We start from the raw sequence: 15,526 nt of genomic DNA, 5'->3' as shown, positions 1-15,526 counted from the left end.
CCGCCTCCCTCTGCTGCCGCTCCGCCGCCTCCCTCTGCTGCCGCTCCGCCGCCTCCCTCTGCTGCCGCTCCGCCGCCTCCCTCTGCTGCTGCGCCTCCCTCTGCTGTCGCTCCACCTCCAACCGAGCCTGCTGTCGACGCTCCGCTTCTCTCCGCTGCTGCTCTGCCTCCCACTGTACCTGCTGCCGATGCTCCGACTCCCACTGTGCCTGCTGTTGACGTTCCGCTTCTATCTGAGCAAGATCCGGATGATCCGACCATGCTTGCTGCTCAGAATGATCGAGCCACTGAGCTTGCTGCTGCTGAGGAGACTGCCATTGCGTCGGCTGCTGGCCTTCGGGGAGCCATTGCACCTGCTGGTGAGATGGGATTTGCGAGTGCTCGGCCGTCGTCTGCGTTGCAAGCTGGCTCTGGCCATGCCACTGTGTCTGCTGTGCGTCCAGAGTCCGGAGTCGAGAGCGCTGAATCTCAGCCTCTTGTTCCATATGCCGTTCGCCGTCTGCTAGGGCTTGGTCCGTGTGGACTGTGTGCATCTCCGCCTGGGCTTGTTCCACCCGTGTCTGCGGGGACTGCGGGGGCACGAGTACCAGATTTTGGAACGGGGACACCCGCGGAATTTGAGGCTGAATGGGAGTAATCAGAGACAGTCGCCAGCACATGAGGGCTGAACTCACTCCAGGTTGGAAGGCCGATGCTGGCCGTCGCGACCGTGCTACGCTGGTCGGCCGTTCCATATTGCCTATAGGCGGGAGAACGGTTGATGCAGGACGCGTCTGCGGTAAAGCGATGTTAGGTATCACCCAAAGAAGTTTATATGCCAAGCTTACTTGACCGAACTGCTCGGGACCGACAGGACGTTGCAACCAGCGTCGACGAGGTGGGGGCCTTGTGAAGCTCTCCTGCAACATCAAGCGTGTTACTCGTACACCCGTTAGGTGTTAGCAGCAGCGAGACTCACCTCGTACTCTTTGCTGAGCGCAAGAGCAGGAACGTAATCCTGAACGTGCATGTCAGCAAAGTGAGGAAGTACGCAGTGCCACGACGCGAGTTCAGCTCACCTGGTTTTCCATCCGAGGATGCTTCGCGTTCTCCAGCGTATGCGCGAGTCCTCCTCGCAGCGGTCGCTTGCCCTTGCTGCCGCCGATGACTTGTTCAGTGACGAAGCGCCGTTCCAACGGGTCCATCGTCAAGTCCTCGGGCGTCCTAGCGCGGGTCGAGACAGGCATCGGAGCGTCCTGCGCGTCCATAGCCTGTATGGGAGCCACTTGGGGAGGGGGCATAGGTACGTACGCTCCTGGCGGGGGGGGTTCCATGGATGGCGTGGTCGGTGTGGTCGAGAAGATGGAAAGAACCGCGTCCTCGGGCGCAGTTCTGAATATATGTCCCTAGGTGTCAATGGGCATTTTGATACACCTTTAGTGATTCCCTGGTTGGAGAAAATAGGCGTAAGTGATCAGCATGCCAGAACGATCCTGTTTGTACCCATGTCGAGGGCGTCTAATAACCGCCACAAAGCCCGATTTGTCGCGACCAAGCTTCTTAACCACTCATGCGCGCGCGTTGGTAAAGGGATTGGAAACGTATCTATCATTAGAAAGATGATATGAAGATTACACTGAAACAATGCGAGGCTCTCCATGAATGCGCACGCGATACAGGCACGTCGAGCTACCGCCCCAATTGCCCAATATCTCCAAAACCATGACACCGGTGTACACACCTGCATCGATGAATTGCTGCTGTACCTTGAACGTCTGCACGTGAGACGAAGAGCGGATGTCGTACTCGAAGTACGCCAATGGAACGTAGGTGTGGCCGCAGGTCAGCGATGGTTGCGAGCGACCACGCAAGCCGGGAAGGGAGGAGGGATTCGGGCGTTCCGTGACGTTGCGCAGATGGGCTTCATTGACAGAGCCATCAACTGTGCCCCATAGAACCATAGCGCGAGGTGCCTCATCGATACGAGCTGCGATCTCAGCTGGGATGTGGTCGATGGAGACGTGGGTGGGATGGACCAAGTCGGCCAAGCGCAGACCTAGTTGTGCGGCTTGGCCTGGGATCGACCAGCATTGACCGATGCGCAGGTCGTCCATGATGGCCAGTTGCGCATCTTCGAGTGTGGCACCAGTAGCATGGGACGCCTGACCAGCAGGAGGGAAAGCGACGGTGAGATCGGGTATAACGCGTCCGCCGTTGGCGTGCAGCGCGAAGTCAACGCGACCGACGGGGTCTCGGAGCGCGCGACTGATAGCACGATCGATGTAGGCCTTGACGGAGGGGCTGACTTCGTCTGTAGGACGTACGGAGCGTACGAAGCGGCCAAACCAGGCACCGGCCACAATAACGATGAGAACGCCACACAGTAGTGCCTGTACTCTGACTGCCACCGAGGATGCGTCGCGATTTTCAGCAGAAGTCTCAGTACGTGCGTACGTAGAGGCTCCGGTAGGCTGCGCGGACGGCGTCCCCTCGAAGTGCACGCGTTTCTTGACTTGCTGGGCATGAGAACAGGAGGGGTCAAAGGTTGTTCACAACGTACCTGTATTCCTCTCGCGACCACCAACTTCATAGCGTGCGTCCCGTTTCCTCGTAGTGACCCTCTCTGTATCCATGGTGAGGTTGTGTGTAAGAGAGCAATGGTCGAGTGGAGCACTTGAGTGGTGGAGAGTAACAGAGAAGCCCGAAGGCACAAGCGCCAACATGAGGCGCCTAGAGCGCCTGCGGACGCGTGCTCAGCGTCCTTTGTTCCTCTGAGGTCCATCATGCTGAGGCTGGCGTCGTGACCAAAAATGCAGCTCGCGCCCTAACTTCTCCCTCGCTGCACTCATATACCGTTGAACACCTTCCTCACACATGCAGTACGTCAAAGCTGGCGATATTGGCGATGTCCGACAAGGTCATACAGCCGGAGTCGCAGTGCTCGCCTTCAGTCCGAACGGAACATGCATCGCGTCGGCCGGATTGGATGCAAAAGTCTGCATCTGGAATGTTACTGAGGGCACTCTTCTGCATGTTTTCGTGGCAACTAGCCCACTACTCTCAGCAGTATGGGCCAAGGATGGAGTATTGCTGTGCGGAGCCGAGGACGGCAGTATCTCCGTAATTACCACATCCGCTGTATGTGCTTCAACTGTATATTGTTACGGTCATGCAAGCTGATGCATCTCATGCTAGTCTAAGCTTCATGGAAGGACATTCCCCCGCCGGCACACTTATCCTGTCGAGCATCTCGCGGTTAGGGACGGGTGCCGCGTGGTCTCCGGTGCACACGCGGAAGCGGCTGTGTGGGACATGTCGTCTGAAGGTAAGTCTTCCATAGATTGCGAGCGAGCTGCGCTCATTCTTGATAGGGCACTGGAAGCATACCCGTGACCTGCCTCCGCCACCGTCAAACTCCAACAACAAGGATCGCAACATCATCGTCAGCAGTGCCTACTGGACGCGCTCCAAGAACAAGAGGGGTCTGCTCCTCATTACATACCTGTATCATGGTTATATGTGAGCGAAGCCGTCCTCAGCGCTACGGCAGTTTCATGACCTGTCGCTGCCAGACTATACGATACCAAGACTTGGCAGTCCGTCTTCACCATTCCGATGAATGGGCTGATGTAGGCGAATTTATGTTCGTGTTGCCGGTGCTTGTGTTCTCTGACACATTCAAATCGCAGCGCGCATGCCAGCATATCTCCGGATGGCAAACGATTCATAGTTTCGAACATGATATCTGGTTTTGATGTCTACGAGACCGAGACAGGAACGTCGGTCGGGACGATCAATCATCCGGTTGCGGAGCTTGTGGCCGTGCCAGTTATATTCGCTCATGACGGTGCTGTCATCATCGGAGGTAGTGCAGTTGGTACGGTGCATATCTGGGATTCCTCCTCTTACCACGCGCGACAAGGCCTAACCCTTGGAGGTACGTAGAGTCGTGCGTCCAAGTCAACACTGTTCTCATGACGTGCGCAAAGGTTCGAAACACGTCCTCGCGCTGGCCGCTCACTATGATCGTACTCAAGATCGTTTTTACATTGCAACCGGCCTGAGCAACCCCGTGACAGAGAAGGCGATTACCCTCTGGTATGCTGATGGGAATGGTCGCTCAGGTTGGCGGTTCCCGTGGCGGATCTCAAAGGTGTCGTACTCAACCTGTTGCAACGTAGGTGCGTCATCATGTCAAAAGTGGACGCTACTGATCATATTCCCCAGTTTACTCTGTACTTGTTGCTTGGCATGTCCACAGGACTTTGCGCGATTGTACTAGGCATGCACATCGCTGACGCACCCGCACTCCGTCAGCGTGCCTGATGGGAATAGTGGTCTGTCAGAGTGCGGCGGATGGAAGCGAAAGAGAACAGACGGAGCGACAAATATCTACAATCATGAGATGCGGGGTAAAGCAGAGTGTGCAGGAGACAGACAAGAGGGGCCGGCGAGCGGTGCCAGAGGCGTCGTGAGGGGGAGAAAGCGGAGCGGAGCGAAGGCTCATGAAGTAGTGGCGCAGAAGTGGCGCAACGCGTAGCGGCGCATACCATCCCGAAGTAATGTGATGTTTTCTATTGCGGTCTCAACCTACAGAGATGTGGGGCGTAATGAAGCTGCGAGCTGCAGACAAGTAGGAGCGCATGAAAGACATGTATCTCGGCAGGAATAATCATATCGTAACAGTGCACTCAATTACATGAAACTACCTGGAAACTCATAACGCCTTGCAGCAACCACATCACAACATAACACATCGAAGGCCTCCGCATCTTCGTCGACCTCATTGATGAGCTCCTCAATATCTTCAGCGTCCAGGTCAGTGACATCGAGATCACTCAGGTCACTCAGGTCACCGATCGACGACGAATCAGAGGTCTCCTCTTCGGTGTCATCTTCGTTATGAAGCGCACTGGAAGATAAGGGATTGTCACGACCAGTGACCCCGCGGCGGTGGATCGCGAGCGGTGGAAGAGGGCGAGCATCGGGCTCTGTCCAGTCGGTGAGGAGGAAAGGTAGGTCTCCGTCGTTTCCGATGTCGTCAGCGAACTCCCGCCGAGGACGTTGAACACAGCTGGGCTCCGTCCTCCCGTTGAGGAGGAATGCGCCTACGACCTTGGGCGCCGCGATGAGACCGAGGTCTCGAAGATGTTCGAGCGTAGGACGGGAGGTCTCGACCGCACGTGACGGGAGGTTGCGGTCGCAAGCTGCTTCAAATTGATCCAAAGACGTTCCGCTAGGGAAAATGAGACACAATCCGCTGTCTCCAGCCCGGTAGGTGATAACTTGCGGAGTCTACATCGACGGTGAGATGGAGGCCGATGACTACGACACTGACAGAGTACGTACCCAGCGGCGATAAGTGCAGATGTCCCAGAAGCGTCCGAAATCGAAGGCGAGAATGTCGCCGGGGCCAGCCCCGACGATCACCATGTACACTGCCGACGGAAATCAGCAAGAGCTCGGGGAAACGCAGCACATTGAGAATCCTACCAGCGCCGTTCATGCTACGGAGTAGCGAGACCCTCGAATCAGTCGTAACGTGCTCTTCTCGCACGGTTTTGCCCCAAGCGAACGAGGTTGTGACGCTTTGCGAACAACTAGCAAGTGTAAGTCGATCGCACCTGCCTGGTAATCACAGCCGACTCACATCATTTCCCAGATAACAGGAGCCTGCATTTCGTTCAAGGTCTTGTCGCCGGGAGATTTGGTGAATGGGGCCGTTGAAGGTCTCGTAATCGAGGAGGCTTGGTGAGTGGGGGGAGTCTCTGCTTCATGGAGATGCAGGGTCACCACTTAACGGTGCAGGACTTGAAACGCCATTCAACTATCAGCAAAGAACTTGCACTCTAAGCGTCTGGTAGGGCCAACGGCTTAGAATGAACAGCACACGATGAATCATACTGAATACGATTGACGTACCTTGTTGCAGCATAGCCCGCCATAGAGCTGAAGGAGTGAACCGCACACAATGCCCCGTCCTCGGATTCCACCATGCCATGTGCGTTCAGGTTGATGGTATGGAACTGGAAGAGAGAACGAGTACAAAGATCTAGTCGAATCGTACCAATCGGCGACACGCAAATGTGAAATCGACAGCGGTCGTGCAGATAGAGGGTGAGGAGGCAGTCGAGGATGCGTTGTGGGGACGCCGCATGGCTTCCTGGGCGCTAAGAAGCGCTCCAATCTGCTCTGCTCTGCTTTCGCGCGCTTCACACTCCTTTATCCTCCTCTCATGTAAAAGGCTGCCCTCCCTCGACGATGCGCTTCTTTACTTCACACTCCCTCCAAAGTCCCGGTGGCTCACCTTGACCTTCGGAATGGCGCTGTGAGCACCGTTGCTGGCCGCCGCTTCCTAACGCTAACGGTGTCTTCTCTAGTAACGAACCGAACACCCTCCTGAAAGTCGGAGAGGGCGGAGTGCAGGTATCGCTCCGCGACCAATATTTGAATCAACCCGGCCAACTTGTCGTGGCTGCGTTGTCGACTGACACCTGTACGTCCCTGTTGTGATATCATTGTACCGTCCGTGGCTGACGCTTCATTCCAAGATGGAATGGTGGCGTGCAGGTACATCACGACGGCAGACCCGCCTCTCAGTATAGAGAAGGCCCATCTCTTCTCCATAGTGATCGACGACAGCATCAAGTTCGCTTGCGATGAGGTGAGTTTCTGTCTTTGTGCGCGTTGAGATCCGTATGTTCAAGACGCCCACGTAACAGAGAGAACGCGTTGTGGAATTATTCCTCTCCGAATTGAGCGGCGCTACCCGGGCTTCTGCTCGCTATGTCCTCCACTTCGACCAGACGTATGACTGGTTCGAGTGCGTGCGGCTGCTCTCCGAAGCGAAGTTCAAGTACACTAAGCTGTCCGAGAGCCTCTCGTACAAGCTAGAGGCCGTCCTCACCCGGCACTTCATTGCTGAAGAAGTTTCCGAGGAGAACCTCGCCGAAGAGGACTCAGAGGGCACCGTGGTCGGGGAAGGCTCGGGCAATGTCCTTCCGGGCGGGTATCCTGGTATGTCGTGTTCATGCTCGAGGCTTGATCCCCACTGACCGTGAAGTACGCTAGAGTGAACGTTTCGCTCTATCCGCTGCATCTATCCATCTCGTTGCTACCAATGTACTTGTATCCGTCGTCCCGCAAATGTGATCTCAGTTGTATGAACGTCTTGCTCGAGCCGATGCGCATTAGTGCGAAGTGCTCTTCGCGCTCAACAGCGCCGCTCGCCCTCGTCCTCGTCAGATCGCGGAGGCGGACGCGCCACAGATAATCCTCACGAAGCGTGCTAACCGGATGCAGTTCATGTTGGTCAAAGGATCTTTCCGGGTTTACTAGGAATGAGCCATTATTGCTCTATTCGTGTTGCCCGTGTCTGTGCGAATAAAGAGTCCGACTGACGTTGGCCTTATAGTCTCGCGTCAGCCCGCTTCTGGTCCCCAACCTCCCACCATGGAGCCTGCTAATCCTCCGAAGGTACGTGTGGCGCGGCGAAATTGGCATTCATGGGCTCACATATGTTTCAGGCGCCTACCCATCAGCATCTACGCCAGGTCACCTGGCACCTCGCGGACACGATGGTTACATCGCTCAAACTTCTCAAAGTCCCGCTCACATGCTTCATCGCATTCATCGTATCAGTATTCCTTGTGACCGGCTCCATGACTACAGCCATCGATGCCGTCCAGACCCAGATCCTACCTCGTGTCTGTGGCATCCCCCTTGTTCCGTCAGCCATTTGTGGCGTGGTCCAGCCTCAGCTCGCTGTTCAAACCACACCTCTCCAACGTGCAGATTTCCCCGGGTTGGCGAGGATTCAAGACGTCGCGCTTGATACCCTGCTCGAGAAGTCAAGCGGCGGGAGCGCGCTGGCGGTGAACGTCAAACACGCGGAACTTGCGGTCAAGGACTTGGTAGCGGCGGTACGGGCAAGCAACCTCTCCATTAAGTCTGTCCTCGCGGATGCTCTCAGCAACTTCGCTGCAGATGCTCACAGTGCCGGACACGGACTTCAGAGGCTAACAGCCCGGATGCATGTGGCCGTGGACAGGTATGTTCGTGAATGACACCGCGCTAGAATGAGCTGACGCCTTCAAAAACAGCATCGCATCTCTGAACACGTACGCACTGCGGACTATAGAAGCGGCCACGGAGCGAACCAGCGCTGAGATCGAGAGAACCGTGCGACGGGCCTTCGAGGCGTCCATTGATGGGCTGTCATCTCAGCTCACTCGAGTCATCGTGGAAGCGACGACCACGATGGTTGCCCTCGACAGGCTCGAGGACCGTCTCTTCGAGATCCGCTCACTCTGCGTGCCCGAGGCGCTCCTCACCGAGGTCGAGCTCCACGATCTTCTCTGGACTATATGGAGCATTCTCGGGAGCAACAAGGAGAAAATACGCGACCTGCGCCACCGCGAAGCCGTCTTGAGGGAAGTAGCGCAATATCGAGCGGTAGCATTGGCGTATGTGTCGGCGGCGGCTCAGACATTACAAGGCCTTGAGGCCGAGCTGTCCGAGCTTCGAGACAGGCTTACTGGAGTTGCCGCTGGTCCTCACGATATGCCCGTCGAGGTTCACCTGGCCAGCATCGAACGTAGCATTCGCCGGTTTGATGCAGGAGCGCAGGGTCGCGGACACGTGATAGACGCGTAATATCCACGTGCTCTCAAGATCTTGAGACGAATATGGCGGCGCTGCGCGTCTTTTGAGTGTCTTGCTCTTACTACTTACTGTACATCGACGTACCATTTTATGCATTCTCGTCCCCACCTCTTCAATACTGCAACGTAGGCCGTTCGACATGGCGTCTGAGCCTCTAAAAATCATGTCCCATTCGCCTCATGGCTGTGACGCCATCATACCTCATTGCAAAGCCCTTTGTCCCCCTGTGACTGTGGCCCTCTGGGCTCTCCGTCTGCCGCCCTCTTCTCCCTCTTCTCTCCTGCAAGCCACTGACGTCTCACTTTCATAGTCCTTACCTCGACAATGCCTCTCAATACCGAACTTATCTTCAAGTACCTGACGCCTGAGCTCCTGGAGCAGCTCGCAGTGCCCGTATCCGCTCTCTTGGCCTTCTTCTGGCTCCTCTCTCGCCGACGGTACGACGCCACTCCTCGTGGCGGCGTTGCAGCTGCTCCCATCGTGGCTTCAGGAGCTGCGAAGTCAGTATTCCTCCTACCTTCTACGCTTTGCATGCTCTTATCTGTTCGTTTCAGTCGCGACCCCGTCGATGTGCAAGAGTTCGACGAGAACAAAGAAGCCGAAGCTTCTGACGACCCTGACATAGACATGCAGCCTGCGCAGAATATAGCAGCGGGTCGCGCTAATGATCAAGGTGAACGTGGAGACGGTTTTGCGCACTTCGCTACACCAGCGGGTGGCGGTCAAGTCTCTTTCTTCAACTTTGCTGCGTCTGGACCTCCTCCGTCGTTTCCCTCCATCCCCAATGCTGCGTATCCCGGCAACGTTGCCTTCTCCGGTCACCCCACTGGCTTTCCCGCCGGTCCCTCTGGCTTTCCCGCCGGTCCCTCTGGCTTTCCCGCCGGTCCCTCAGGCTTTCCCGCCGGTCCCTCAGGCTTTCCCGCCGGCCCCTCAGGCTTTCCCGCCGGTCCCTCTGGCTTTCCCGCCAGTCCTGCTGGCTTCCACACTGGTCCCGCTGGCTTCCACAGTGGTCCCGCTGGCTTCCACACTGGTCCCGCTGGCTTCCACACCGGTCCCGCTGGCTTCCCCCCGGGTCCCGCATTCCCCGCCGGTCCCGCATTCCCCGCCGGTCCCGCATTCCCCGCCGGTCCCACATTCCCCGCCGGTCCCGCATTCCCCGCCGGTCCGGCTGCCCCGGCGGGTCATGCAGGCGTCGAAGGCCCGGTAGCCTCTCCCCCGCTCGCTCCCAAGAGCGAACACACAGGAGCGCGTCCTCCTCGCGGGATATCCTACGGCACTAAATGGGAGAAGTACAGGCCTGGTGTCGATTCTGACGACTCCGAGACTGGCACGGCGCATCCTTCCCCAGCACTTCGCACCAGGTTCCCCGCTGAGTCCGTCAGCGGAACCAACGCTGGCCAATCTATCTCCAACCGGAAGAAGGCAGTGCAGAAGATGTCCAAGGTCGAGAACCCCGATAGCGGGCTCAGCGATGCTGAAGCTCTTCCTCCGAGGGCTCCGTCCCGCGCTCAGACGCCAGCGTCGAGTGTGAGACTCTCTACCCCCCGGCCCACCTCCTCGACAGCGCCCTCTGGCTCCGCACAGCGTTTGTCGACTCCTTTGTCGTCACGCGGTGCTTCTGTGGCATCCACCGCTGGTACTCCGTCTCGGTACATGTCACCGCCAGACCTTTCTGGACTGTCGCCGGCCGAGGTATGTCATGTCGTCGGCGGTACATACAATTCAAGCTGACGTCTTCATAGATTCTTCTTCGCTTCAGGCGCACTGTCCATACGCGGTCTGCGAAGAAGAATGGTCAAGGGCCGAAGATAGTGACCGCCTACTTCGACTGGTCGTCACAGCGCCTCCTGTCTAGCCCTCCCGACCTTCGTGCCCACCCGGAACTCGAAGTTGGGGATATCTTCTACAACCGTGTTTCGTTGCAGCAAAAGTACCGGCTGTGGCTGTGGAGCAGCGATGGGGACTGGCTCAGAATTTATCGGGGACACGTCCGGACGGACGGACTCTACCTGAGCTTGACTGCGTCCGACATCAACCCCAGCTGGGTGTCGGAGAAGCGTTACCGGCAGCGCGAGAAAGAAAGTGAGTCGGCTTGTCACATTCTCCTCCCTCTGTCACTCATGATCGAGCAGTCAAGGCCCTCGGATCCGCCTCGCCCATCAAGGAGGAGAGTGACGTCGAATCCTCTTAAGATCACAAGTTCTGACGGTGCGGACGTTGTTGGAGGCGGGTTCTTGGGTATTCTAGCTATCCTGTGTCCTTGTATCAGTCTCCTCGTCTGTAATGTATCATCCTGCTTCGCCTTGACTATCACGCCGTTATTACCCCCATAACCTGTAGCCCTACTAAGCGAGAGCCCTCGGTTCGTGCGCGCTTGTGCCATCCTGAGTGTTCGGTACGAGCGCTTTAGTCTACTTTACTCTGCTCCGCTCCTCACCTCCAGTCACTCGGCCTCTCGACCGTGCAAAGCCCTTTGGTAGTACCGGAAACTGCCATGCCCTTCCGACGAACAAAGTAGTTTGTTCCAGGCTGCCATGTAGTATCAGCCGGCTCCCCTGCGCCACCTATCTCGACGTTCCTCTTCCCATCTCCTGAGCTATGTCGTCCCACATGGAGGTTGATGCTGCTATGAAGGCAGCTGAGCTGATAGCGTCGGGTATTAAGTATACAGTGGAGGAATCAAGGGGCAAGCTTGAGCGGTGCGTTTGCTTATCCTATTCTGTTTCGCTTGCCACTGACGGATACAATCCAGCGGGCTCATGCTGAAGTCGGGTGCAACTCTGAGGTCGGATACCATAGTGGAGCGGGTTTCGGACTACTTCAAGAGCGTTAGCTTGCAGCAAATGCGGAAGACCAGCTCCTTGCTTCGAAGCGAGGCGGCCTACTACAGAAACCTTCGCGAGACATCGCAGACGGTTATACTCGATCAGCTCAAGGAGATATACAAAGACACTGACACGTCGCTCCAGACTGTGCGTGCACCTCCCCATTACACATACACTTCTCTGACCTCTTCCGGCAGGTACAGGAGTACTATCATCGCTGGCGATTGTCGGTCCCTGCAGAGCTTCGCCCTGTCATCGATGGAGAACTCGCCGGCCTCAACACCTCTCAAGGCAACCTCAAGCGCATGGAAGACATGACACGCGACTTCTTCAACAGCTACGGAGATGCGCTTTACATCTTGGGATTACCGAAGGTATGGCGGCTGTCTTTTAGACCGCTTGTTTTCAATATTGAACCCCCACAGGACGAATTCACGAAAGCAACGGAGGCGTCAATGCACCCCAGCTCTACTCTGGATCATGTGCGCTCCGCGGAGGCTCACATCGGTGTCCTCTGCGTCTCCTGGATTGCCGATGAAGTAGCACTTCAACGTGTTTCGGAGGTGTTCGTGCAGGCACGCCGCGAGATGAGGTATGATGGCGTGATAGCTGAACTCTTCCAGATCAAGGAGGACGTGGAGGCTACCGCTCTGCGGTTTCGCGCGGCTGTTCAAGGTATCCAGGTAAGGACCATCAGTTTAGTTCGCGACTTACCGCACGCTAAACATCGCCAACAGGCGATATCGAAGAACATAGAAGGTCCTGCTACGCTGAGCTCCTTTGCGGCGTATCTAGATGGGCGAATGATCTCGGTACAGAGAGTTGTGCGGGCGCGCTCTGCGCTCAAGGCGCTCCTCGACTGTGTTGAGGGCTGTCGGCAGGTACGCACACATCTCCTACTTCCTATGGCAAGTACTGACCAACCTCAGGATGCACGGTCATTCTGCCATTCTGCCGAGGAGATTCTGGAGACTTTGCAGCGCGCAGTTGTCGATGTTGCGTCCACAGACAGGTCGTGAGGTCGCGTCGTCACGAGTCGTCCTATGCCGCGTGGTGTCACATTTCCTTTGTATCGTTGTCCGCTCAGAATTCCATGTCTTTCTCCGCTCTTCCATCGTTCTAAGGCGCTCTCATCTCCTTTGTAGCACAATTCGTATGAGAGGCGAGTACCCATCGCTCTTCTTACCTCCATCGACCATGTTTTCGTTCGAGTTCTACCTGATATGCCTCGCCTTTACAGGCTACGTGTTCGTCTCCCGCCGCTGGGCTATTGACAGGGCACCGGCTCGTCGTCGAAGGCCAAGGGAAGGGGTTCCGCATCCACCCGCTGGCCGTGGTGGTGGCGCACAAGGTCCTGTCGCCGTGCCGCGTCGCCGTGTTCCTCGTCCGTCTGTTGTCTCCTTCTCAGACGATATAGAAATAATCGAGGACAGCTCGTAAGCTTTCACGCTCATCTCGACCTCGACGCTCGTATCTAACAGCCATTCATTCGCAGTTTGCCCTGTGCTTCCCCGGTACCGCGTCGTGATAACCCACAACCTTCCACGTCAGGTAACGCTTTCCAGCGTCCACCCTTCATCCGTCCCTCCATCCTTGGTTCCTCCGCCCCAGTTTCTTCTGCTCCCTCCTCTGCGCCACGCGCCTCTGCTCCGAGTGGCTCTGGCACGCACGCAGTTATCATCTCGCGGCATCCCACCGAGGAACTTGACGCAGAACCTCCTGCCCACGAAGCAGACCGACCGGCGGCGATTGGAGCGTCTGTGAATGCAGCTACCTTAGATGGGTCACCCGTTCAGTGGCGAGAGCGGAGAGTTGGCACCAAGACCTTCTACTGGGAAACCGGGAAGTTCGGTCTGCAGCTTATCCGCTCTCCTCCCGACCTCACTGGGAACCCAAAGTTGGCCTTGGGCGACTTGTTCTACTATCAGACGTTGACGAGGTATCAGCTCTGGATCTGGACCTTGGACGACTCCGAGAAGCCCTGTTGGAAGGCCATCCGATATGGATTCCAACGTGAAGATGGGCGTCGGCTCATCGTGACCCCTACCCAACGTAAGCCTGGCTGGGTGAAGCCGGAGCGGTGGTCTCAGCTCACGCACGGTAAGTCTGCTATCTTCGTGATCTGACGTAGTCTGAAATTCTGTTCTCAGAGCTGAGGCTTCTGGATGCGTACGGGGAGGTCTGGTAGAAATTGCCGGTCGTCATAGCGCGAGGTACCATCGTTGACATTCAACTGTCCCTCGGGCCTCATCCATCGGAGCTGCGCTTCGTACCTGGCATTCAACTGCCTGTTTATTGCATTCCTACTTATGTCGTGTTTAGCGAGGTTATTGAATGATGTTGATCGAGATGTTAACCTATAATAATTGGGCGCTGTTGGTTAGATGATCTGGGGCGGACGACAAAGGTCTTTATCGTCCCTTGAACTCGAGGGCATGGACGCGTTCGCTTCTTCGCTACTCCCTCCCTACCTTACCTTCACTGCGCATGACTGACCTTCTGCTTGTGCTCGCTTTTTGTACAGCTGCTCTGTGTCTAGTCCTCGCCTACAAGGCGTTGCAATGGGTCTACTGCCAACGCCCCCGTGAACCTGTGCGGAGGACGCAGACGTTGACGTACACCTATTCCGCCACTGCCACGGTTCAATCGCAGTGTCCAACCTATCTGGTCTTTCCGGCGCCGCCCTTACCTCGTCGTGGTCCTGCAGCACCACCAACTATCTTGAAGGACTTCACGAACGAGCTGCGAGAAATCGGTTTCAGGTCAGCACTTCCTCGATTGAGCTGCTGCTTCAAGTGCGCCACTGACTTCGCTCTCTTAGGGCTGTTGGAGATGCCGAACTTGGCACCGACAAGCCCACATACGTGTCTGCAGTAGCCACTGGAAGTCGGGTCCAGCCTGTGGCTCGGAGCCGCTCAGTGCTCCGCATATATCCAGTTTCTGACCCCGCCCCTGGCGACGAGGGGGTAGCAGCGGTCGGGAAAGGGAAAGAACGTGCCGTGAGTCCCGTCGCTGGTCCATCCCGACACGTATCCCCCCTCCCGCCGAATGGAAACGTACAATCCAACTTCGGAGGCCAACCACAGTCGAGCAGCGTCGATGTCGATTTGTTTGAAGCCAGTGCTGGCTCAACCAGATCCGACTTGGACTGGTCGCGCAGCCCATCTCCCTTAACCGAACTCTCCGGCTCGAGCGAGTCCGAAACCGAAGTGCAGGGATCAGCAGAGCAAAGATCCACGCAGAACACACTGCTCCGGGCCTACTCATCTATCGACGTATGTTCTTTCCCTCGATTGTGCGCAGTAGGTGCATGAGATTGAATGTCATACGCAGGAGACCGATTATCTTCAGCGCAAAGGGCGCACGCAGTCAGCATCTGAAGGGCGCGACAAGGAATTCAAGGTGTATTGGTGGGAGACGAAGTCCTCCACGCCAATCCAGCATCCGCTCGACCTCTCACGGCGTCGCGAGCTTGCCGAAGAAGACCTATTCCTCCACAGATACGGCGACAATCAGAGGCAGTTCTGGATATGGATCACTGAGCCGGGACGCGCGACGCGTTGGAAGAAAATCAAGGAAGGTTACAGGCGACCGTCGGACGGACGATGCTTGACGGTGACAGAGACCCACAAGAAGCCGTCTTGGCTAGAGGCCGGCTGGTACGAGACACGCGTACGGCAGAGTGAGTACAGTCTTGCGAACATACTAGATGGCTCACTGCTTACTCCCGTCACGTACAGATCGGTTGTCTTGAAGTGTACCGCATCTGCCGCTCGCCCCGCCGCCTCATCTCGCTCCGCTTCTCATCCGCACCCTGCATTGCTCCGCATCACATCTTTTTCAGTCTCGCTACATACTTACTCTTGTTGTGCAACTTCTCCGTCCACGGTCTAGGGGCTTCGCTCCGTTGCTCGTGCACACGGTGTTCGTGTTGGTCCATTGGCGGCTGACACACACCCCATCTCGTACATTAGCAGTGCTATGGCTTGTATTGCTGTTGACTAATATAACTACCATCTTACGAAAGACCTCTTCAGGGTTCGCAGATCAATTAGAGAG

General features: G+C 56.6%; 6 protein-coding genes across 6 annotated transcripts; 4 read left to right on the top strand and 2 right to left on the bottom strand.

Annotated features, from left to right (window-relative positions):
• Positions 1–1,609: 1,609 nt before the first annotated feature.
• L226DRAFT_456018 (uncharacterized protein) lies at positions 1,610–2,290 on the bottom strand (the record flags this gene model as incomplete). Its single annotated transcript, XM_067675273.1, has 1 exon — positions 1,610–2,290. A coding segment is annotated over one exon (681 nt), but the record flags the coding sequence as incomplete, so codon positions are not given.
• A 562-nt stretch (positions 2,291–2,852) lies between these two features.
• On the top strand, positions 2,853–3,923 carry L226DRAFT_455652 (WD40 repeat-like protein; the record flags this gene model as incomplete). Its single annotated transcript, XM_067675252.1, has 5 exons — positions 2,853–3,116; positions 3,174–3,292; positions 3,327–3,497; positions 3,551–3,607; positions 3,668–3,923. The coding sequence occupies 5 exons, from the start codon at positions 2,853–2,855 to the stop codon at positions 3,921–3,923; spliced, it is 867 nt and encodes a 288-aa protein (XP_067540221.1).
• A 750-nt stretch (positions 3,924–4,673) lies between these two features.
• L226DRAFT_567726 (uncharacterized protein) lies at positions 4,674–5,657 on the bottom strand (the record flags this gene model as incomplete). The annotated part of the gene is made up of 4 exons (XM_067684072.1): positions 4,674–5,273; positions 5,328–5,416; positions 5,472–5,578; positions 5,629–5,657. The coding sequence occupies 4 exons, from the start codon at positions 5,655–5,657 to the stop codon at positions 4,674–4,676; spliced, it is 825 nt and encodes a 274-aa protein (XP_067540220.1).
• Positions 5,658–7,639: 1,982 nt separating this feature from the next.
• Positions 7,640–8,633, top strand: L226DRAFT_456359 (uncharacterized protein; the record flags this gene model as incomplete). Its single annotated transcript, XM_067675291.1, has 2 exons — positions 7,640–8,028; positions 8,081–8,633. 2 exons carry the CDS (start codon positions 7,640–7,642, stop codon positions 8,631–8,633), a joined length of 942 nt encoding a protein of 313 aa, XP_067540219.1.
• A 333-nt stretch (positions 8,634–8,966) lies between these two features.
• Positions 8,967–10,833, top strand: L226DRAFT_567724 (uncharacterized protein; the record flags this gene model as incomplete). Its single annotated transcript, XM_067684071.1, has 4 exons — positions 8,967–9,142; positions 9,197–10,334; positions 10,385–10,724; positions 10,775–10,833. The coding sequence occupies 4 exons, from the start codon at positions 8,967–8,969 to the stop codon at positions 10,831–10,833; spliced, it is 1,713 nt and encodes a 570-aa protein (XP_067540218.1).
• A 407-nt stretch (positions 10,834–11,240) lies between these two features.
• L226DRAFT_567723 (uncharacterized protein) lies at positions 11,241–15,221 on the top strand (the record flags this gene model as incomplete). The annotated part of the gene is made up of 12 exons (XM_067684070.1): positions 11,241–11,341; positions 11,395–11,614; positions 11,665–11,841; positions 11,893–12,150; positions 12,205–12,348; positions 12,397–12,482; positions 12,613–12,903; positions 12,963–13,567; positions 13,992–14,229; positions 14,289–14,742; positions 14,801–15,149; positions 15,208–15,221. The coding sequence occupies 12 exons, from the start codon at positions 11,241–11,243 to the stop codon at positions 15,219–15,221; spliced, it is 2,937 nt and encodes a 978-aa protein (XP_067540217.1).
• Between the last annotated feature and the right edge of the window lie 305 nt (positions 15,222–15,526).

The sequence above is a fragment of the Lentinus tigrinus genome (assembly GCF_003813185.1).
Source record: "Lentinus tigrinus ALCF2SS1-7 unplaced genomic scaffold L226scaffold_4, whole genome shotgun sequence".
NCBI classification, from domain to species: domain Eukaryota; kingdom Fungi; phylum Basidiomycota; class Agaricomycetes; order Polyporales; family Polyporaceae; genus Lentinus; species Lentinus tigrinus.
This window is presented reverse-complemented; position numbering and strand designations above follow the sequence as displayed.